The sequence below is a fragment of the Orbicella franksi genome, chromosome 12 (assembly GCF_964199315.1).
Source record: "Orbicella franksi chromosome 12, jaOrbFran1.1, whole genome shotgun sequence".
Taxonomy (NCBI): domain Eukaryota; kingdom Metazoa; phylum Cnidaria; class Anthozoa; order Scleractinia; family Merulinidae; genus Orbicella; species Orbicella franksi.
In genome coordinates this window covers 1,023,667-1,047,104 of record NC_138156.1, presented here as the reverse complement: position 1 = coordinate 1,047,104, position 23,438 = coordinate 1,023,667, and the positions used below count along the sequence as shown (strand labels likewise).

Below are 23,438 nucleotides of genomic sequence, written 5' to 3'. Positions count from 1 at the left end.
TAAATTTCACTTAACTATGCTATGGTTTCAGTATTATAGTATAAAATTTTCTAAATCTTGGGCAATTTTGATGCATTTCTAAAAACTAAATGGCTTACGTTGTTAGCACGTCAAGATTTCCATGAATGTTTAAGTCGTTTAGCCCCCAAGACGATTAGCCCCTAAGCAGTCAGCCTCCCAAAAGGCTTTCATGCTTTACTGTACGTCATCGAGGAGCAAGTTGTGAAGTTGTGGAGGTTCTTCGCCCCTCACCATGTTCACGACTACTAGAGAGCTGACATTGGGCAACGGGCAGCGAAAACGTCCCCAAACAAAAACAAAACAACAACGTGAAATGACCAAGTTCTGCGGGGTTTGGAGACCGTCAACCACTACGGTTGCAGATTTATTTGATGACAAGAATCGTGATTGACATAAATTATATACATTGATTTAAAGGCGTTAGGTTATTGTGTTTCAAACCAGTTTTTCAGTAGAATCGAAGTGAGAAAGAAGTTATTTTAGTCTGTCTGTTAAACCCGCTAACCTGGAGAATCTGTTTGTTAAACCCGCTCACCGGGAGAATCTGTTAAAGACTCAGTGCTAACCCGTAAACTGCGACTGTTGTAACTGCCCGCCACAGAAGTAAGTTGAAATACAAGTTTTCCGAATTTATGTTCGAGATAAAGATTTATTTGTGTTTGCTCTGGTTGCGAATTATAAATGTATTTCTTTTAGATCGAATAATTATTAAACCTTGGCTTGATATTATGCGGTTTATGGTGCTCTTTTGAGCTAGCCAGTTCCATGTGCAACAACGGCTGACTTTTCTCTTATTTCCGGGATTGGAATAGCGCATAGATCCAGATAGTTGCAAAATTCGAAGGCGCCGTCAACGCCGTCATTATTCCCGGGGGGGGGGGGGGGGTTACTCCCATATATGGGCTATATAGGTATGTGCGGCCCCAAAGGATATGGGTTTTCAGACGTTTTGGTCATAAATAGGGTATGGTTTTTGTACTCTAGCCTTGACATGGGTATGTTTTTAAGAAGAAGCCACTTTTTCAGCATTATCGAAAAGAAAATGAACAAAAGCCCTTCACAAATTACGTTCACTGTAATTTAACATTGGTCCGAACTAGAGAACTAATTATAACGCAGGTGAGGTCTGAAACATGGTTTTGATTTAAGGGTCAGGTCATAAATACGGTTCCGAATTTTTGGTCAGGTCATAAATAGGGTAGGGAATATCGCAGATTTTGGTCATAAATAGGGTAAGGGGTTTGGGAAGCGGGCCGCACACCACAACCTAATTTTTCTGGGAGTACCCCCCCCCCCCCCCCCCCAAGCCGGGTCATTACTAAAGCTCTAATGTCTTTTAAAAAACGCCCGATTTCCCGTGTAGGATGTTGCGCACGGATACTATGTCCACTCTACGCGCGCGAATTGTGCCGTTAGATAATGGATGAGACAGACGGACGGACGGAAGGACAGACAGACAGGCACCAATAGAGGCCCTGATAAAATTAACACACTGAAATAAAAAAAAATACAATGAGAGCAAGGACTGATCGCAGTCTTGTAATAATTTTGGTTAGGTGACTACGAGCAATATTATTGAAGCAATCGCTATCTTGGACTAGTTGATAGCGAAGTATCGCTTAAATAAACGCTTGTACGGACGCAGTCTTACCGAGTCTTTCAGCTGACCAAGGTTATCAGCAGTAGTGTTGAGGAGAACTTGGGCTGTTTCCTGGAAACATGTCACCCACTGGTTACCAGTAAAATCGGCCAGGTTTGTCTGATAAAGAAATAATCACCATTAACTGGTGCAAAGTTTTGCTACAAGACAATCATGTCTAAAGGCCTGTCCAACGGGAAATGTTTGGCGACCAAACACTTTACCGTTTGGCCACCTTGTTTGGTGCTGTTTGATCGTGTTTGATAAAATTTGAAGGTCATCAAACATTCAGTCAAACAACTTAAAACATTTCTTTCGTTCTCGTGTTTGGTGGGCTATGTTTTGTTCGTTTGGACAGCCGTATCAAACATGTTTGGCGCGCGCATGCGTATAACACTTGCTCAGTGGCTCGTATCCATTGTTTGATCTGTGTTTGATCAAACATGTATTAACCGTTTGGCCACTCACTTCAACATCAGCATGTTTGGTCAGCAAATAATGTTTGATGTTTGGCCGCCAAAATTTCCCGTTTGGACAGGCCTTTACAGTAAACACTTTCCTAAGTTTCACAGCTCCCGATCGTTGCAGTACTTTCACTGATACTAAGTCCTTTTCCCGGTTTTAAATTATTGCCTTGGCCGCTTAATAAAGGTTGATGTACCTTGAATATTTTTCAGCATCGGATTAATTTCTTAGTGAACATGGAGTCACTTCAAAATAAATCATGATAAACGTGTGTTTAAATGTTTTTATCACTCGTCACCTTCTATTTCGGACTCTTACCTGCTATCGCCTTTTCCAAAACAAAGTTTCTAAGTTTTGGGTGGCCGTTTAATATGGGTAAAGACAATAGAAAAACCCTCATACCTAGGACGACCAAAAGGTGGCCGCGGCCGCTTAGTAGAGGTGGCCGGTTAATAGGCGTTTTGTTCACAGTATTTTACTGACATTGATTTCGGGACTTTGATAACTGGTCTCTTAATAAGGGGCGGCCGCTTAATAGGTGGCCGCGTAATAGAGGTTCGACTGCAATCAAAGGAACATGCTGGAGTTCAGTTTTGTTCTGGTTTCTAAACCAATCAGAACCAAAATCACCAACTAATCTTACATTGGCACAGAACGGCTATCTCGCCCTTACAACCTGGGTCTATGGTTTTTCTTCCGATTTCTCATTGGCCAATCGTTTTTAATTCCATTTGTTGCAATACCGTAAATCCTCGAATTAGCCGAGACCCCACCCTTCGAATAAGCGCCCCTCTTATCGGCCAAAATTTAAAATAAGCGCCCCCCTCCCCTTCCTCCATTTTTTGAACGAGTAAAGAGACAACAAAGGAAGTATGGTTTTCGTCGTGTAGTATCAGATTTGTACATTGTTTCAGTTTGTGAAGTGAACACCTTGAACACGTTAAGTACTAACGGTGCCGCGATTTAAACATAAGGATCAGCTTCTTATGTCGATAAACAGCTTATGTTGTTGTTTACGCGCAGATGATGTATTAAAAAAATGATCATGTCAGGCCACGATTTGGGAAAAATTAAACAAGCGCCCCCCCCCCCCCCCCCCCCCTCGATTTAGCGCCCCCATCTTCTCCTAAATCTGAAATAAGCGCCCCGGGCGCTAATTCGAGCCCCATTTTTCGCGCAGGCAAAACACCGAAAATCCCGTTCCTCGGTCTTTCTCTGCTTCCAAACCCCACGGAAACGCTTCCCACGCAGACTATGATGATGCAGTCTTCGGCTCTTTAATTGTCACTTGACACTTACCAGTAACATAAGGCGATACTTGAAGTCAGGATAAGTCTTGTTACACTTCTCACAACGATAAGCACCATCTCCTTCTTCGATAACCTTCTTGTTACATTCTGCAGAGGGACAAGCCTACGAAAAACAAAGCAAAAAATTGTAAATGCGCCAGAAAACAAAATACAACCCCCAGGTTTCGTGCGGCGATTTAATCTTTGAAGCTTGAGTGTCAGGCTTTTCGAAGAAGTTGTCGGCGTTTTAAACTTGTCGATCTTGGAATCCCAGTGTGTCAAAATGAAATTGAAACACTTTACAACAACGAAAGACAACTACACCAGCATTTCATGAATTACATCTGTTTCGTTGATACAATGAACAATTTTAAAATATTTCCTTCACTGATTTTGATTGACATTTGGGTATGTAATTACACGTGAAAAAGGCCAACCTTTGAGCTCGAATGCCACAGGCACGAGGAAGACGTTTATGTTTCGCTGACCGAGTGTATCTAACGCTTTACTAAAAAAAACAAAGAAAAGCTGGCGAAAGAAAATTCTGTCTTGATTTCTTCAGCAATTTATTTCATGTAAACTATATTTTTATTTTTTATTTTATTTTAATATATTTTTTAAGTTACCCTCGACCCTCGACATGTGACCCTCGACTCTCGACAATTAGTTACACTCTCGCTGACCTGTTTCGCTGACATCTTTCCTGACCTAGTTCGATCCGTTTCCTGAACTGTGTTTACTGAAAGTAATCTGACTTGATATCGTCAAAGAAGTAAGTGTTTTATTACTGTAACTTAGACATCAAATGCAGCTGTAAATTGACCCGTGCGTGTTATGTATCGATCGTCTTTCTACCTTCACGGTTGTCCTTGAGAGAAAAAACCGTACCCGAGTTGTTTTTAAGGAAACTACCACATATATCAATAGAAAGATTATGAACTGCAGAATTCGGAAACAATATTTGCTGTTTTGGCCGTGCTTTTCTTGAGAAGAAAGAAGCCCGGAAACGGAAAACAACCGATTGTCATTCGGCAGAATTAATCGGGTATCATACGCAAGCAGTACTGCAAACTATTACAGTCGAACCTCCACTGCACTAACGGCCTCCTCTCTACAAAAGCCAACTTTTTTCCTCCTCGCGGACAATCCATAAATTCACCCTTATTTTAACCTCTACAACGGCCACCTCTCCACAACGGCAATGGGCACTAAAGCGCGTCCCAAACTAACAAAATAGGGAATTTAAGAAAACCACGACGGCGACGGCGACGGCGACGGCAAAGGGAACGTCGCTAAACAAAAGGTTTAATCAGCAATACGATGGCTGTGCACGAGCGTTATAATTCTTGGTAAATTTCTTTGCCGTCCTCTTCAAAACAACAACGTGAAATGACCTAATTCTGCGTTGTCTGGAAAACATTTTATTTCAAATACCATAGCTGTGTTCCAGATTTAGTGTCGAGATTATTTCGACAGTAATAAACAAACTAAATGACTTAAGAGTACTAAAGATTCGTAGGTAAAATATAAATTCGTTTTTTAATCGACGTTGTTTTCGGCGTCGCCGTTTTCAACGGCCAGGTCCCGGTTGTTGGGAGGCTGGATAACGCTATCCACCGGATAAATCGCTATCCAATGGATAAGTGTTGACCAAACAAACAACGCTATCCGGTGGATAGCGGTTTATCCGGTGGATAGCCTTATCCACCATTCGACTAACCCAGGCCAGTTAATCAACGACTGACGAATGATGTTTACCAAACATCATGTTATGTTGTAAAAGGTCACCGCGCGTCGTTGGTCTCTGTTTCAATGATATATTTTGATTGTGTCACAGTTAGGTATTTCTATGCTACAGTAAGCACTTTTTAAATGTAAAAATGTTGTACCCCCTGAAAAAACAGGTGACTTATTTCACCCCCACCTCCCCATAACGGCACCTCTCCATATAAACGGTAGCCTGCGTAGCAAGCGCTATCTTACGAAGAGCTTTTCCGCATTCTGGCCGCGCGTAAATTGGAGCGAGAGCAAAAAGTTGACGAAGCGGGGCTTCGTCAAATTTTTGCTCTCGCTCAATAGTAAAATGGTTAAACTCATCGACAACAGATGAGCTTGGGGAGTGGTGCCTAAAAGGAGGGTGAAGCCACGAGTGCCACCGAGCCGAACGCATAGGGTAACCATGACAACCCTGTGAGCGGCAACCACCCAACCGGCACCGTCACACTGAAAAACAGTGGACACAGATACTTACCACATACTTACCATGACTAGAGGGAGGGATGGGCCGGGAATAAAAGAACCGTGAGAACTATCCGATAGCGATAGCAAACGCGGAATGACTTGACATCTGAAGCTTAACTGTAAACCATGTGGTGCCCCTGCACGAAACCCCTGGCCACCCCGCACCAAAACCCTGGGAGATACTGCTGGCCAGCATTGTCTCGCGTTTAACTTAGCCTAAATTACATTTAGCCACATTCAAAATGCAGAAAAGCTTTTGGTACGGGAATGCTTGCTTCGCAGGCCATATAAACGGCCACTTTCATCTGTCTCCAAGGTGGCCGTTGCAGAGAGGTTTGACTGTACATGTAATGAATAATACCGGTTTCGCCCCATGGCGAGTTCACCCCCACTACAGAATTTCTATTTCGAGTTCGCCCCCAACTTTTAGTGTTCGTGTTTACGTAGTTGTTATCGAGTTATTGAAAGTTTTCGAAGAACCATTTCAGTCTATGTATGTTTGATAAGTTTAGATGATGATTGTTCGCTTGTTGCAACCGGCGCGCGCACAGCAACAAAGTCAAACCAGGGCGCTTATATGTAGGGCGGTGAAACGAGCGGGTCCGAGCAAAAAGGTGTGATGCAGTAGACTGGGGTCTACTAAAACGAGCAGATTCCGCTTACTTACACTGGAACTTAGATTTCTAAAGAAATTCTACGAAACTCCCTTCTATATGAAGAAGAAAGGTTTTTGGTGCATTTTTGTTCTGAGGCAATGGGCAAAGGTGAGTTTTTCAGGTTGCCGGAAAACAGGACTTCATATTTCGCGCTGTAAGATCTGCTCGCGCTAGTTGTACGCGTAATCTTTTGTATTTCTTCTGACTTACGAATAAACGTTACGAAACTCTTTACTCTGGTATCGCCAGTTAATTTGTACGTTTCTCAGAACAATCAGAATAATGCTTAATCCCCGGCGTGATCAATCGATGAAACCGATAATCGATAACAATCGATGGCAATCGATATCAATCGATAACAATTAATCGATTGATATCGGAAATCGATGACCAATCGATGGCCAAAAAATTTGTGTTTTTTAATTGCCATCGATTGTCATCGATTGTCATCGATTGTCATCGATTACCATATCTTTTGGGGAGATAAAAAAATGATTTGACAGGAGAAATATGGTGACATGTAATTGTGAAGATCATCGTTACCATCAACAACAGTAACAATAACTTTATTGATCTCTCTAAATGCGGGTATAATGCAAGAAAATTAACATTGTTAACACAAACTAAACTGGGATGAAAATGTTCGTACTCTTTCAAGTTACAACAGAAACCTACGGTTTAAAGTTTTCTGGTTACTGGTGACTCGAGCTTGTGATTATCGATTGGTCATCGATTGGCCGATAGCAATCGATAACAATTAACTAATTGTTATCGATTGATCGATTGGTTTCCGATGATCGATTGATCACGCCGGGTTAATCACAACTAAAATCTGTTTTCGATCAGTTTCTTATTGTTTCTGCTAAAAGGCTACTAAGATCACGGTTTCTTCATAGTGAAATTTTATACTGCGAAAATGAAGAAGACAAGGAGTTTTGAGAAGTCAAACAACAAAATGAAATAGTTAATCGGGTTGATTGAAAAGTGCTACCGTAATTTTGCTGATTTAATATCTGCTGTCTTCCCACATGTCCAGCTGAACTTCTAACATGCTCTCAAATATTTATCAAATCAGTCAAACATATATAAAGCTAGAGATATTCTTTGAGTTGGATGTACGTTTTTACACGAAAGAGCGTAATTGAAGTCATTTTGTCATGTTTAGCTACAAAACACAGATCGCCGGGCGCTCCTTTTCATCGACAACCAGCGATTAATTGGAGTTTTACATAAACAAAAGTGAGCAGTATTCACAGACGAAAGTTCTTATGCCTTGATGAGGCATCACGTGTTGCTTGCAATTCAGACGAAACTCAAACCAGCAAAATTTTATTACTTTTCGTTCGCGGTAAACTCTATGGCGAAATCCTTGCAAGCGTGCGGCAAGAGGAGGGAAACTTTGAAGTTCTGAAACGCTGCTATATCCAAATATATCCGGCTGGTTTTTTACTATGTTATGTAAAAGCTATCGATCATCAACATATGTAAAATTTAGAGTGGAGTAATGTGGAGTAATCGTAAAAGAAGCAGCGCATCACGGCTTGGTCATGATAAGCGGGACATACCTGCATTCGACACTGTCTTACTTCACTCAAATTTGGGTAGCCTACGACGAAGTTACTTAAGCATCATTACAACAGACATAAACGTATTGACTTTTAGGTCTAAAGCATCAAAAAGGCTTTTGAAAATACACCACTGGTGGCTCAAAAATAAAGAAAGAAAAGTTGATTTCCGGTTCGTCGAGGAGATTTTTGGCAGCCATTAATCTCACCGGAAGCGCGGAAGGAGCGCTCGTGCCAGTCTTTCTCCGCGTCACACATTCGACCAAGAGCGGACTGCCCGTTTCACCGCCCGGCCTTTTTCCGCCCTGGTCAAACAGTTTCCGGTCATCTCGCCACCAACGAACTCGCCAAACGAAGTCACCTCACCACCAAGCGAAGAACGAGGAAGAAGCTCTATATACGACTCGATCTGGTTGGGGCGAACTCGATCAAGTTGAGTCGATGTGGGGGCGAGCTCGGTGGGGGCGAACTCGCCAGGGGGCGAAACCGGCAGCTACCCATGTAATCAGAAGGCATCAAAGTGTGTCAGGGTTTTTCCCGTATTTTTGTTGGTCATTTTTTACGGACCCGCAAAGTTACAGTATCAAATAATTTGTCGACCGTGTTGAGTGCGCGCCGGTCACAAGAGAAATACCCATTAAAAATTCCCGAGAAGACTTTTGTTCCTCGATGTTTCAGGAATGTTCTGGGCAAATTTCGTGAAAATCTGCTATTCATTTAAGACGTGATATTCTCGCGAAAAAGTAATGCGAGTTTCCGCCATTTCAAGACTATTTTTCAAGAGTGGTGAAAATGTCACGTCTTTACTCGGGTACGAGTACAAACGATCCATAGTGACTGTCGGCCAAAGTTTTCCTCTTGCCTACGAGAGATTCCGCTTATGTCTTCTTCTTAGCTCCTGGTTTACATTTTTTCGCTGTCCAAAGACTTTCCTCTCCTTTTATAGCACGTTTTATGACCTCAATAAGGAGTGAAAGATAAGATGGAAGAGAGAATTGATTCCAGAACCGAAACTCCAAAAACGCGAGTAAATAAAAAAAAAAATGCTAACGAGGCCCTTGTAATAAGAGCTCCGGGATGAAGAGGTTTCTCGCAAAAAGTCGACGCGCTATGAGGATTATGACACCGAACTGTTTTATTGGTTGCGTTTTCACTAGCATAGGCCACGATTTGCGGAGACCAGTTGGATTGTCAACCATTTTAAAAGAACAAATACCGTGAAATACCATAAAATTCCAAATTTCTACGCGGTCCTACGCGAGCTGTCGAAATATGTAAATAACAAAATATTGTTTTTCTTAACTGTCCAAAGTTTCTGTGTTGGGCGCAGTCTTAGACTACAGAAAAGGCGTTTTAGCGGGGCAGAGAAGAATTATCTCACCTTGTACATACAATTGTCCTTCTTGATATACACAACAGTGGCTTTAACAGTGACATAATCCGCCTAGAACAATAAAACGGGACACGAAACTTATATTTTCCCACTAGCCTGAAAGCAACAATAATCTTCACTGACTCAGACTTAGATTAATTACAGGAGAAGTATTATATGCATTAAAGGTTGATTAAAGAAAATAACAACAAAATGTAAATGTTAATTGGAGCCGGTTAAAGGAATCCCAAAGTTTTCTTCATAGACTCCCTGGGATTAGTTCCGTTGGTCAATACTCCTTTCGAATTCCTATGTGTTTTGAATAAACAACTACCAAATATGTTAGTACTGATATCTAAAATTATGCACTCGTCACTTAAAAAAGACCAAAGACTGAAGGTAAAGGAATCGGTACAACATTGCTGCCGATCCAGATTTCACTAGACTACACCTACGTGACAGCAGAAAATGACCGCAAAAATGTCCCTCGCCCCTCGATTTTTCACTTTGCATTCTAAAACTCTGCTCGAAAATATTTGGCTGCCGGTTAACACTACAAGACTGATATGGGTCCTTTAGTTCTTATCCACTGTTCTCATACTAGTACTGTTACCTTCTCTCCCATACCAAGGTTTTCATCTTTAATTTGAAGGAAGGTCATATAATTTGAACCTGAAAACAACAAAAATATTGTCTAAAGTAACATCAGGGCTCAGAGTGATGTAACTTGTTATCTGTCTTGTCCTATCTTGCACGCATTGGAGTAAAGCACAATTATTGGGCCACACCACAATATGAGAGTAACGAGCAGTGTGAAAACAATGGTATTCAATCGCTTGTTTTTTTGTTTTAAGTAAGTCCCCTGATTGATCAGAAACCAGTTAATGCTAATCTAAAATCATTTTTATCAGAAATAAAGTCACATTTTGAGAGTAGTTAAACCCCAAAATGATTTGGAGGGCGGTGTACAACTACAGTAGCAGCAGCAGAGTGAAAAAAGAAACTCAACATTTTAGAGAACAACATAAGATGACTAGTGGAAACAGAAATGATTTGAAAATATCAGGTACTTACCCATAGCTCCTCCTTCAGATCTCTGTCCAGAAAGAGACTCGATATTTGAATTTTTACCAACATTGTCATACCTACATCAAAACAGGAACATAAAATTATTGAAAATCCAGTAGACATGTTGGAATAATCCAAAAAGTATAAGTTTACCATCCACGCAAATTGTATGCCTCCTTGACCTCCATAGGATTTACCCTCATGTTGGTTGAGTTTAAGATTGACAGAGAACGACCTTGAAAAGAAGCAACTCCATTATTAACCAAAAGGCATGAAACCTTGAGCACATTCCTTAATAACAATTAAGGTAATATATCTTATGAGACATTGTAGTGTCTGAAATCACTGGATATTTCGAGTATTGCAATATTTTGGCAGAACCTTGAGGATGAGCAAAATACAAATGAAGTGAAAAATATAATGTTATACTACACACTAAAATGTCTAATAAGAGATTCTGTCTCAAGAAGTTCCAACGACTCCAACCAAAAAAACTTGAGACAGTTTATTCCTTAACAATTTACAAACCATATGCTTCAAAAATATGAATACAAGATTTTTCATAACAAACAAAATTAACATAATTGCAAAGGCGCCCATGCACTACTGCTTCAGTTCATTGGCACAGGCAAATCGGGCAAAATTAATTCAGAACAGATTCAATATTCAACATTCTTCTTTCCAGAAAACCAACTTTAACATGGTTTTGCATTGCACATACTCATGATAACAAAGATGAGTTCATGGAAAACAAATGATTTGCACATTATTAGTACTCTACAAGGGGCAGTTACATAACATATAGTGAGACTTATTCAGGGCAGAACTGAACAGAGGCTGCAGAGCACATAGGCTGAATAAACTGCACCTCAGAGTTGCTGTTACAGTAATCAGTTGCATGAATCTGTAGCTGTTAAAACTGACTTATCCAACCTGGATTGTCTGACTAGAGAAGCCAGTGGCACTTGTGGGTTGAAGTCACATTTCTTGGTACCTACCACCAAATTCTGAGACCCTTGCTCCTTTTAATGCAAGAACAGGATTCTTTCCAACATGCTCATCAAATTTCTCAGCCTAGGAAAAGAGGCGAGAATAATTACACTTTATAGAATTATGGTAAATCAAAGTACACTGAATGTGCATTTGACAACTTCAAAATATGGTGATTTTATAATATCGATGAGCAAGTTATCACATAAAATTGTCATAAATTTGACAAATATTACAGGGAAACTCACGGAAGCAATACCAAGTACTTGGAGTGATATAATGCTGATGCTGCACTACAGCTCAACGACTTGAAACATTACTCTTAAAGTATCGAGTCCTGTTTGTCATACATACATCATCCCCCCACAGAGTGGCTCTGACACTCTTTTCAGATCTGTCTAACAGAGTTATGTCCCTCTTAGAAACCTGAAAATATTCACAAAAACACAAACAATGAGAAATATTGGGCATGTATAAAACAGGGTTTGATTTACTTTAGCCTGCATAGCTGGCAATTTAGTTGGTTGGGTTATAGGACCGCATATGCATGTAGAGTGTGATCCCCTCGCAGCATTGCTGCTCCTGCTGCTTGCTCACACACTTTACCTTGTCTAAACTGCCAGCTACAGAGGCTAATTTACTTATTTGATTTATGAAGATATAACTGATCATTGCAGTTACATACACAGCTTAAAGTGCCTATGAAACGAGCTTTTTGCCCCCGTTTCATTCTAGAAGTCTATGTTGCACTAATTCATAAACTTCCAATTTAAGCTCTGGTCCGGGGCATAAAGCAACTTTTCTATCCCTCCAAAGTTGCCAAAAATGCAAACATCATGTTCCAAGGCCTGGAACTAGGCCTGTGTAACTTTTGATCCATCACTTCGCAGCAGTGAATTTCCTACAAGGATACCACTTGCTGAGCTCTTTTTTTGGCAATTTTATTCACTGGAAAATGTCCTTAGATGATGAATTATCCAGTAATACATTATTTTCATCTGATGTTGATACACCACAGTCAGTGGGAGAAGGGGAGGACCCTTTTAATTTGATCGTTAAGCCCTATCAAGCCGAGCCTATTACATTGCCGATGTGGAAGAACGAGAGATGAGGATGATGAAGATGGTATACACTTTACAACCTTCTTGATTCGAAAACAAGGAAACACTCTGTAATTGGTAGACTATAACGCCATCATGCCTTTTATATAACCTGAAATATAAGAAAATGGCAAAAGTGCCATTTCTTGTGCAAAATTTAAGTTAAAACTGATTTCAGTAACCACTACGGTTGCAGTTGTTTGCAAATCTCACACATATGCTGCAAATATCAAGCTTCAACCAAACCAATGTTCTAGTTACTTCAACAGCATTTCACTTTATTTTGCCTAAAGGGGAAAATATACATAATAATAATAATAATAAAGATAATAAAATTTTATTGTACACTCCTTAAAAGGTTTTTCAGTGAACAATATAATACATGAGGTGAAATAAGTACAAAGTACACTAGTTATATATTATGTATGAAGTACACTAGTTATATATATACATACAGTCAAACCCCTATTAAGTGGCCACCTATTAAACGGCCACCCATATTAGGCTGCCAGTAATCAAAGTCCTGATGAAGACTTCTGTATTGTTTTCACCTCTAGATGTATTAAGCGGCCAGCCCACTTTAAGCAGCCACTATCCATACCCCAAGGGTGGTTGCTTAATAGGGGTTGAACTGTAACTCTTTTATTGAATCTGTTGGCAGTTCTTGTTGTATTATAGCAGCTTGTATTGAAGATACCCTTGTTCATGCGCTCACAACCAATACTCGCCTGCTCGTTGGGTGTCTCGAAAACTTAGACCCAAAATATCAAATAATTGAATGTTTGCTGCCGACTGCTTCAAGATGTCTTGTTTACCGTTCGTCAATACAATTTCCTAGATCTAAAGCACCTACATGTTCGTGAATATCCAGTTCCGCTACGAGACTCTATATTTGTTTTGCAAAACCCACACCTAACGCTAACTAGGCTTGGCTCGAATGGCTTCTAAATAAATAAATTTAATCAACTTGGTCTATACTTGTAAACAACCAAAAAATGATAGGAAAGTTGATATTATTTTCTCTCTCTCCCTCTCTCCACAGATTCTGCCTATGACATTGTATTGACAAACAGTAAACACTGTAAACAAGACATCTCATAGCAATCCATGGCAAACGCTGAATTCTTTTATTTCTCGGGTCGAGTTTTTGTGACACGCAGAGTGTCTGAGGTCTAAGTTTTCAAGACACCCCCAGCTCCGCCGCTTCAATCGCAAATCACTCAATGTTCATGTCACTTAGGTTATCATAGAAGCATTTGTTGAAACTGATTTGCTAATATTTGCTATCGCATTCTCGCATTACATGTAATATTATTGTGGTAACATGTCCTTATAACCTTAACATTCTATTACAAAGCTGCAAGAAATTTCGTGTGCATGCAAAATCACACAATCACAATGATGCGAGGCCAATATTATTTCAATTAGAATCTTCACTTCCTTTCTCTTTATTCCCGTTCCTGTGAAGACTTGATAGTACGACAACTGAATCTTTATTTAGACATCGCGTTTGCAGGGGATCTCTAATGTTTAGAAGCCTCTGATGGCAACTTTGTTTGTTTGTGTAAATTAGATACATAAAAATTGTAAGTACAAGAGCGAATAAAGTTTGTTTTTTGTTTGTTGTATCTTCACCAGGTATATTACACTTGCTTAATAGCTCAGTTGGAAGAACGCTGCACTGGTATTGCACGGGTCTGAATGGGTTAAAATCCTGTTCAAGCCTGAATTTTTTCAGGCTGTAATTTCATAGCTGTTCAAGCTGTGTACATGACTGCAAGGAGTTCATTTCTTTCTCTGCAGTTCATGACCATGAGCTTTCATATATTCACTTAAATGATGTACTTGTTAAATAATGTGAGATTGTCAGAAACTTTTCACTACTTAGTTTGTACTTGAAACTCACTGATCAGTAAATTTTAAAAAAATTGACACTATGATTTTATACAAACCAACAGTCAACTCCAGATAAAGAACTTAATAATAATGGTTTTACAGATTTCATTGATTCCATGCTACACTGCAGTTAGTAAGGGAAAACACTTTGTAATAAACAGTCACATAATCACACCAGTGCTCAGGGCACGATAGTGGAATGTAGGGCTACAGGATGTAGGGAATTATTATTATGTAGGGCTACAGAATTTTACTCATCATTAAAAAGGTACCATGAAAGTCACAAACCTGTCTGTTAGTTGTCCTAGTGGTTATCTGAGTGACATCATCACAGCTAATTACAATACCAAGAACATCTGTTGAAAAAAAAAAATAAGTAAATTTATTAATACGTTTTCATTGTCAATCATTTCCACCTCCTGTCTATAAGGAAAAAATCAATTACTCACCAACTAGTGAATCTGCATTAAAATTTCCCAAGTCACCAATCTGGACAAAGTTGTATTGAATGGTTGGCAAGTTGCAAGGGTCACTGCACTGAAAAAATAAGTACATTACAAGTTTATTACTCATTATTATCATAAAAGAATGTTAGATGACCAAAAAATTTGCAAATTTTTTAAGTAACACTAGGTCTCCTGGTCAAGTCATCACAAGACAGTGACCCCCAGTCAACTGCTCCACCTCAAATTGGCCGGAACAGCCAAAGGAAACATTGGAGGTATTATAATTACTATTTTCTCAGTGTCATTAAAACCCCACCTAGACACAACATTTGATAAAAAAAACACACTGCCCAGTTAAATTTGGAAAGCACAGTTCAATGATCTGGAATGGTGTATGCTGACTTTTTTGATGTATGTAACTAATGTTGTTAAGACAGTTAGAATGATTTGAGAAATTGATGTAGATGTTTCATAATTTAAAACAAAACCAAGTACGGGTGGCGAATGGTAAATGTAAGACTTTGAGAGAAAGCAAGACTAGCATTATTCTTTGTGAGCTTAAGACATTTTTAACTGAGAACCCACGACTTCAAAGTCTTTTAAGTGCAAGCACAAGAGATTCAGATCCTTAAACTATGAGTTCCAGAGTGAGCTATATGACAATGAGCTCACACAGTCTAACACAGATAAGTTTCCAAACTTTGTGCCTTTCATTGTGAGGAACCATGCCTTGTGTGGGTTTCGTCTCTTTTCACCAGCTTCTGCAAACTGGCTGGAACTGGAAATTCGGATATAACACTTTGTTGTGATATCCAAAACAACCTAGCTATTTTTCAAGCACCAAAATGATGTGGTGATAAGTTTTGTGGAATTCAGACAATTCAGGTGAATAGGAGAATTTTGGATTTATCTTCTCTGGGAAATTTGAAACTAAGCACAGCTATTGAAATTCAACATCCAGTGGCGAGAAGGGCATAAAACAATCAGGACTTTGAGACTTCCTTAGCCTTGCAAAAACTCAAGACTCCAAGACAGCTTTGTAAAAAAATTGACACTGGAAGACAGACATAACCACTAAAAGACTGCAAGAACGTCAAATGAAATTCAACTAAAAACTTTCACAGACAATTTTTTGAAAGACAATTTGCCACCCTTCAAGTGATTTTGGAATCTGGAGTACTTTAAAGTTTGTTGTGGGTAATGTAATGTGACATTTTGTGAAGAAATGTGGATAAGTAAATTGTTGTCAGTCAAGAAACAGACTGTAAAATTCCTACTCCCCTTGCAAAGAGCCTTTTTGCCTTGAAATCCTACACACTGTACTCACCTTTAAGAGTTCCTAAGCCCACCAACCCCCTCCAATTGAAATTTCCTTTAACCTTCTTAGGGTTGCAGCGGAATATTCTCCGAAACCACACATTTTGCTTCAGTTGCCAGTGAAATGTCTTTATTAGCAGGAGAAAAAACCCAATTAAATAGCAGTCAGTCTACAGCTATATGATGATACATGTATCCTTACCAGCTCAATAATACTGTCATTGTTCAGGTACATCTCATAGTCATTCTTCAGGGATGAGTATTGCTTGTTTGCAGTCCGTAAGGAGCATTTGGAGATATAAAACACCTGGAAGAAGAATTTAGGAAGTTATGACAACAATCAATTTTTTTTACAGATCCTCTGGGGCTAAACATACATTTCTGTCAGTGGAGAAGAAACAATGTTATATTGTGAATACCAATGTTGTGCAAAAACTATTGATATCAATACCAGTTGTCTTGCAGATTAAATGCATCCCTGATGCTCTGCACCATTTAGACAGATATTTACTCAAAAAACAAATAATTTAGGGTCTATTTTAGAAGACATAGTGCTCCTTTAAATGAAAGCAAATGTTTTACAAACCTTGTTAACCTCAAGCAATTCGTAGAACTTGTCCACAGCATCATTAAATCCAGTAGCTCTGATTTCTCCCTAAAAATATGATACATGTACATAAAGCTTTTTTTTGTTTGTTTCTTCATTTCTAAACAGCTTTTCACACCACTAATAGACTCCCCCTTCACCCTATCTCAATACATAATAAGTTCCCCAAAATAAGGCGAAGAAATTATCCAAGGGATGTTTAGGATGCCAAGCCATAAATTACAACTTTATACAAAACTGGATTGTTACGTGAAACTCCAAGGTAAGCTTTTTAATAGTTGATAGTTGATAGTTGATTGTTTTTGCACTTCTCTTGTACTTTTTTCAATTTTTCATTCCATTACGGCTAAACCCCACTTATTTGAACTCAGTTATTTCGAATTCCCCATTATTGGATGATTCCAGAAAATATCCAAACCATGGCGGCATCTTGGAATTCCGAGGGAGAGGGGGGGTTTCTTAGACTGGAATTCTGAAGTCATGGGGGTAACGCAGTTTGAAATTTCAAACACATGGGGGGTTTCAGTTCTGAATTTCCAGAGGGGGAAGACCCCAAAGGCTTCACTTGAAATTGCTGATCTGATAACTTTTCCAGTTTCTAAATCAAGCATGAACCAACCATGAAAGCAGGATAAAGATCGATCAGGCAGGTGTTAGTGATCAGGCAGATGAGTGAATGGATGGGTTGTACAGCGTGCTCCACATCAAAGAGGCCTTAAAGTTTATGAGTTAGTCTATAGATTAATAAAATGTGAAACAAGTCTGTGTTTCTTTCTGCACTTAAATTGTCAATCAACAATCTTGTTGGGTGCGAAAAACTCGCACCAGTCTCTCGTTTCCAAATGGAACACCTGACAGATTTGTAGGCTGCACTACTAGTGGTCAGCAGTTACTCAATGAACGAAATTTCAAATATGGCCGGTGATGGCACATATAATGAACTTCTAAACTTTTGTCTTCCACTGGTATCAATATGATCTACTCCCCCTGAAAATATGAAGCTAATGAACTGAAAACGAAAAGTTTTATTTGGCAGTAAGCAATTTAAGATAACACAGCTTTGGTGTACTTTATTACACTTTTATAACAAACTTGAGTTGCTGGTTTGCTTGACCAAAAAATTGTGAACAGAATTTTCTTGGAGGGGGTAAAAGGTGCAAGTTTCCCATTCGTTAGAAGTTTTAGGGAGTCAAACAGGAATTCCGAAGTGTCTGGAAAAAAATCGTTAATGATTTTGGAATTTGGAGGGCATGGGGGTTAGAGCATTTTGGAATTTCCAAAGGCAAGGTTGGGTTAAAATGTTCATGTAACCTGAGGTAGGATATGGATATTTTCCAGAATCATCCATCTCAAACTCAAAACCATTTCCCTTGGATTTGCCCTTCACTCATTTACTATTGGCTATTTCAAAATCCTGCTATGTCAAACAACCATTTGTTTCCCCTGAGTGTTCAAAATAGAGGGGTTCAACTGTATTACTATTTTGATGTTTTTACTGAAGGAAAGCTACATGATGCAGAATTTAACATTAAATCGTTTACAAACCGACTCATCCACTAGGTCAACATTGAAGACACGCCCCTCTCCTTTGGAGTTGCTCCAGGTACGTATGTTTGACTTGCTAGTCACACGGGCACGAATGGTCCACCTGTTTGAAGTTAAGAAATAGACACGATAAATGAAGAGATCGCTTATATGTATAACGATAACTGTGGAATAAGATAGATATTAACATTCTTACATCAATTGAAAGTTGAAGAAATGTTAGTTTCTAAGTCATAAATACACTTTTGAACAGTTAAGATGTGATCTAATCTGTCCACATAACAATTGTGTAGAAATACACATCCATTGTGTTAAATTCCCATTTCTTGGAATTCTCATTGGTCAAATTGGATTAAAATACCTTATTTACAGGAATTTGCAGAATCTTCCAGGTTAGTCAGTGGGGGGAATGACCAAACCTTTCATTTTTGTTTAGACCTCGTAGGCAAGAACTATCAGTATTTTAATAAACTTTATTGAGAATGAAGTAAAAAAGAGAAGACAAAAAAAAAGATGAAATAGAAGATAATAATTCCCAAAAGGTAAAATATAAATGCTTATGTAGATATTCTAATTATTATTTAAAATACTCCTTACCTGTTCTGATATGGGGTCAGTGACATGATTGGATGAACAGGTCTTGTGCTATCACCTTTGGAAACTTGTGGCTGGTGACTGCAACAAAATACCAGTACTATAAAAATCACTTTTCTGACTTTCTTTGTGTGCTTTTGGAGTAGCTTAGAAACTGATGTAGTTCTGCATCATACAGTTAGCCAGGATAGCAAATTTGCTGTCACAATGTTTACTTTCACCACTTTTTTGAAGAAAACAAATTTTGAAGCAACAGAATAGTTTCTGTCATTAACTGACTTTGATTTTGTGGGACCATATACATTTCTAGGGCCATGTGCATTTTTCAGGCCATATCACTTTGACCCATACAGCCATCATACAAGCCCTTTTTCCTTATAGTTTTCGTTATGTGACAAGGTCACTTTAGTTCATTTTCAGTTCTAATTCTCAAACTTTTTTATTAGTGTTGTTATTATTTTTCTTCTTATTATTTGGGTTATTTTCCTACATTAGTTTGGTTTCCTTACACACCTTATTTTGGTATGTGTTGGTGATTCATTCCCACACACTTCTCTTAGCTAAATCCTGTTGTGTAGGAGAAGTTACCTCCTAGTTCCCTTAGGTAAATCCTGTATTCGTGGGGAACAAATACACTCCCTAGCCTTATTTGGTTTAGAGTTATTCCTACAGTTTCCTCAAATCTGTTATAAATTGGCAATCATTTGTTCAGCAAATTCAGTTGATTCAGTTGGTTTATTCTGAGCTATACTCAAGTTCTGAAGTCAAGCACTGGTTTAGTTCGAATGCTATATTCTCAATAACCCTTGGTATGTAGTGCATTATTTTGTTTTATTTGTATTTTCTTTAAGGCTTTTGGTTTAGTTCGTTTCTTTTATTTCATTAGTTCAGTTAGCAGTCGCTTTTAGTTGCCTTTACTAGTTTTGTGTTTTTGTGTAGTATTATTCCTTTAGTTTTCTTGACCTTTAATCAGCATAGCATGTAGCTTTATCTCTGTTCCTTTGTTTTATAGTTTTTGCTAGTAATGCATCAGTCAATTCCAGCAGTGCCCATCCCCCCCCCCCCCCCCGGCTAACCCCCGGGCATTAGCATTTTTTTTAAAAAATGGGCAAATTCCCCAGGGTGGGGACACATAAGCTGTCTAAATGCCCCGGGGTGGGGATGAAGAAAGAGGGCAAATGCCCCTCCCCCGGGATCGTCGCCTTCCGACAGCTCTGCAGTTTTTAATTAATCAGTGAATAAAACGGTCAACTGTTCGGTATTTTAATGCAACGGTAAGGCTTCAAGGACAACAGTACGTGTTAGTTGATTCTGAGTATATTTATTTCTTTATATTTGTTTTTAACAGTTTGCTAGAGGATAGCTGGGATTGCGGCGGATGTGCCCCCAGCTGCGAGCAATGATAGGCGCCTGTATTCGCAGACATTTTAAATGATGATGCATTGCATTTTAAGCTCGCAAGATCTGTCTTGAAGATCGCATCATTTGAATTCGCAAACCTTGAGTATTTTAACTCCACTTTCATGAATTTAAAAAATGTTAGGCTAGTTTTGAATGCAAAATGCGAAATAGTCGTTTTTACGTCAGTGATTGTTTTGTGATAAACAAAATATAGTTCACCTTACAAGTAATGAAGAAATATCTAAAATTGAGAAAACATACTTTTAAAAATATCTTCAAGTTTCTCTAGTCCCTGACGGGCAAGCCATTGTTCAACAAACGCCTCGTCTTTCCTGATGAACTCATCCATGGCACTTTCCAAAACACGTGTGTCGAATGCCCGGGGATCGCCCCGGGGTACACAAATGCCCAGCCCCCGGGCCGCGATAAAATTGCGGATGCCCCACCCCCAGGACTGACAACGTGAGCAAATGCCCTGAGGTTGCCCGGGGGGGGGGGGGGGGGGGGATGGGCACTGCTGGAATTGACTGATGCGTAAAATTAATATTGTATTTTTCGCTTCCCACATATCCTTGTTGATTACTTGTGATTGTTTGCACAAATCCAAATTCATTTCTGTTCCTTTATACGTTTTGTAGCCTGTTTTTATCACTGTAATTACTTGTGTGAGTAGCTTGTACACAGCTTAGCACTATTGTGTAATCCTGTAACTTGAACCTTTTAGTTCTGTATTTCATCTAATACTCTACAACTGTTGACAGTTTTTGTCACACAGTTTCCTGTTTCTTTATTTTTGTCATGCAATCTTCCTATTGAAATTGTCTTGTTATTTACACCAAATTACTTTGTTATTTCTTAGCTAAGTTAGCTTATTTTGTTTTGCTTTACTCTTTATTGGCATCAGGCTTATTTTAGTTTGTTTATTGTATTTCAGTGTTACTTGTTTCTGTTTATTTTGTTCCTGTTGTTATTGTCTCCGCTATTTTTGTCAATAAACTCGTAAATCGTACACTCATATCTGTTGTAACTACGTCGACCGTTTTGGCCGTCTTACACTTAAGTGTTCTTCCCACAAGGCAGTAATGGGTACATTTATTGTCTCTGATCTAGCACCGCTAATTAAACCTTTGAGAAGTTCAAGGGCTTTGGAGGGCAGCCAAGAGTTCTGTTCCTTGGCTTATTTACTTGAAAGATCAATCTGCATTAGATGTACCTTCCATACGTTGCAGAAGCTAGTCCTGCACCTCTGGAGGCTCCACCAACTGGTCCACCACTCATCATCATACTGCCTAGTAAAATGAAAACAAAGTGAAAGTAAAGAATGATCATCACAGTTAATTTTCCAATTTAAGCAATTGGAAAGAAGAAGCCTGAAAAAATCAGGGCTTCAACATCATTTCACTCCTCACAGGAAGATATGAACTCAACTAATTGACCTCGCTCCCAATGTGTGGCTTCTTAGCTCAGTTGGTAGAGCATCGCATCGGTATCGCGGAGGTCACAGGTTCGAATCCCGTTGAAGCCCTGACTTTTTTAGGCTTCTTCTTTCCAATTGCTTAAATTGGAAAATTAACTGCGATGATCATTCTTTACTTTCATCTACAACCGCAGTTCATATATGAATTATTTCATATAAACTTCACATCAAAATGAAAACAGTACTACGTTTTATTTTAAATTATTACTGATAAATTTATTTATAAGAAAAAAGTAGCAGTAAGCAGTCCACAGCAAACAGATTGCTTCTTGTATTTTCTTTAATATAAGTTTGTGTTTTCACTGAATGCTAATCACTATTTACCTGACATACAATGCGAAGCACCTGTACCATTCTGTTGTGGTTGGCGACCACTGCTAGAATTTTCATTTATGTTCTTGGGATTTCCAATCCTTCCAGGCACTTCACTTCCAGGTTTAATTACTGTGACCTCCAAAACTATCAAGACTTTCCTAACAAATAACAAGTTCATTTACTAGTCAATGGTTTCAATATATAAGCTGAGGGCTACTACATGTAGAAGGAGAGGAGGATTTTTACTCACTGGGTACACCTGAAAAATGTCTTCTTGAAGTTATGTAGATAACATATATAACATTACAAGACTGTTAGGAATTTTGCAATTTTGTTAAGCATGAATGTTATCTTTGATGTTCTTTAGCCTTCTCTGCTTTTTGAGGTACAAGTTGATATCGCTGATGTTTTTGGCTTAAGTTTTTCATATTTATGCACAAGTTAACCTGCCGTATAACGAGCATTCAGTAGATGTGTTGCAAGAAATCCCTCTTAACTACCTTGTTTCTTGAATGGTGTTACAGACATACTTATCCAGTTGAACAACAGCCTTGGCATCAATCTGATTTGATGTTACTAAGTCATTGAGTTGAGTGCCAAGCATGGCAGCTAAGAATAAAAAGAAACTAGTGAGACAATCTAAGACAGTGCAGAGTGTAATTTATGGCTCTGATACAGTAGTCACACAGGTCCTCACCCATGCCGTTCTCTCCCTTGGTAGTCAACCAGGCCTTTTCCCCTTTGAAGAATATGAGTGGACAAAAACTTGATAAGACATAATCTTAGCGGTGTGTATGTTTCATGTTTGTGTTTTCTTTCAAGGCCCAAAGATAACTTACAATTACAGTTTGTCTAGACGGTTTTAAATTTATCATGGTATTTTATGTTGAGTTTCATTCATTTTGTAGCAAATTTGACAATTTTACTTTTCATGCCAGCGTTTGTAATTTGATACTTTGGTTTTCCTCGCCAATGTATGCAACAAGATACCTTCGTTTCCACTAAAATATAAGAAAGATGTCTATTTTTTTTACTCAATGCTGGAGATAAATGGAATATAAAAGTTAAATATCTGTTGAAAAGTCAGAGGAACGATTTTGTTTATTTACATGTAAAACGCAAATTTTCATTTCACCAATAAAAAAAAAACTAATCTAATTATCAAATAGTCACATCGAGTCACAGAATAGTGCGTTCTAATTCTGTTGCCAGCTTTGTTGTTAACAATAAAACCACATCAAACTAATACACAATGCTATCGAGTAATACAACTGAGGAGCATTTCAACAAGAAGTATTGAAGGAAGAGATCTTTACTTTACCGAAATTATATCCCACATAGGTGAGCGAGTCACCTCATCGACTGATAAAGTTGGCAGTTACAGTAAGTGCCACGGAATCTGCCAATAATAATGAAGTTTCTTTTGTCACAAAT

The 23,438-nt window shown here is 38.8% G+C and overlaps 1 protein-coding gene across 1 annotated transcript in view; it reads right to left on the bottom strand.

Moving 5' to 3' along the window:
* The window catches only part of LOC145464205 (replication protein A 70 kDa DNA-binding subunit-like), a 30,095-nt gene that overhangs the window by 2,272 nt on the left and 4,385 nt on the right, over positions 1-23,438 (bottom strand). Inside the window, exons 5-21 of the mRNA XM_081448017.1 lie at positions 22,505-22,613; positions 22,014-22,162; positions 21,426-21,501; positions 18,815-18,892; positions 18,218-18,320; positions 16,652-16,720; positions 16,268-16,372; positions 14,752-14,839; positions 14,591-14,658; positions 11,661-11,732; positions 11,315-11,390; positions 10,470-10,551; positions 10,323-10,393; positions 9,862-9,920; positions 9,258-9,320; positions 3,425-3,538; positions 1,673-1,780 (exon numbers count right to left, since the gene is read on the bottom strand). Of these exons, the coding sequence (XP_081304143.1) occupies positions 1,673-1,780; positions 3,425-3,538; positions 9,258-9,320; positions 9,862-9,920; positions 10,323-10,393; positions 10,470-10,551; positions 11,315-11,390; positions 11,661-11,732; positions 14,591-14,658; positions 14,752-14,839; positions 16,268-16,372; positions 16,652-16,720; positions 18,218-18,320; positions 18,815-18,892; positions 21,426-21,501; positions 22,014-22,162; positions 22,505-22,613 (1,490 nt within the window). The remainder of the gene's footprint in view (positions 1-1,672; positions 1,781-3,424; positions 3,539-9,257; positions 9,321-9,861; positions 9,921-10,322; positions 10,394-10,469; positions 10,552-11,314; positions 11,391-11,660; positions 11,733-14,590; positions 14,659-14,751; positions 14,840-16,267; positions 16,373-16,651; positions 16,721-18,217; positions 18,321-18,814; positions 18,893-21,425; positions 21,502-22,013; positions 22,163-22,504; positions 22,614-23,438) is intronic.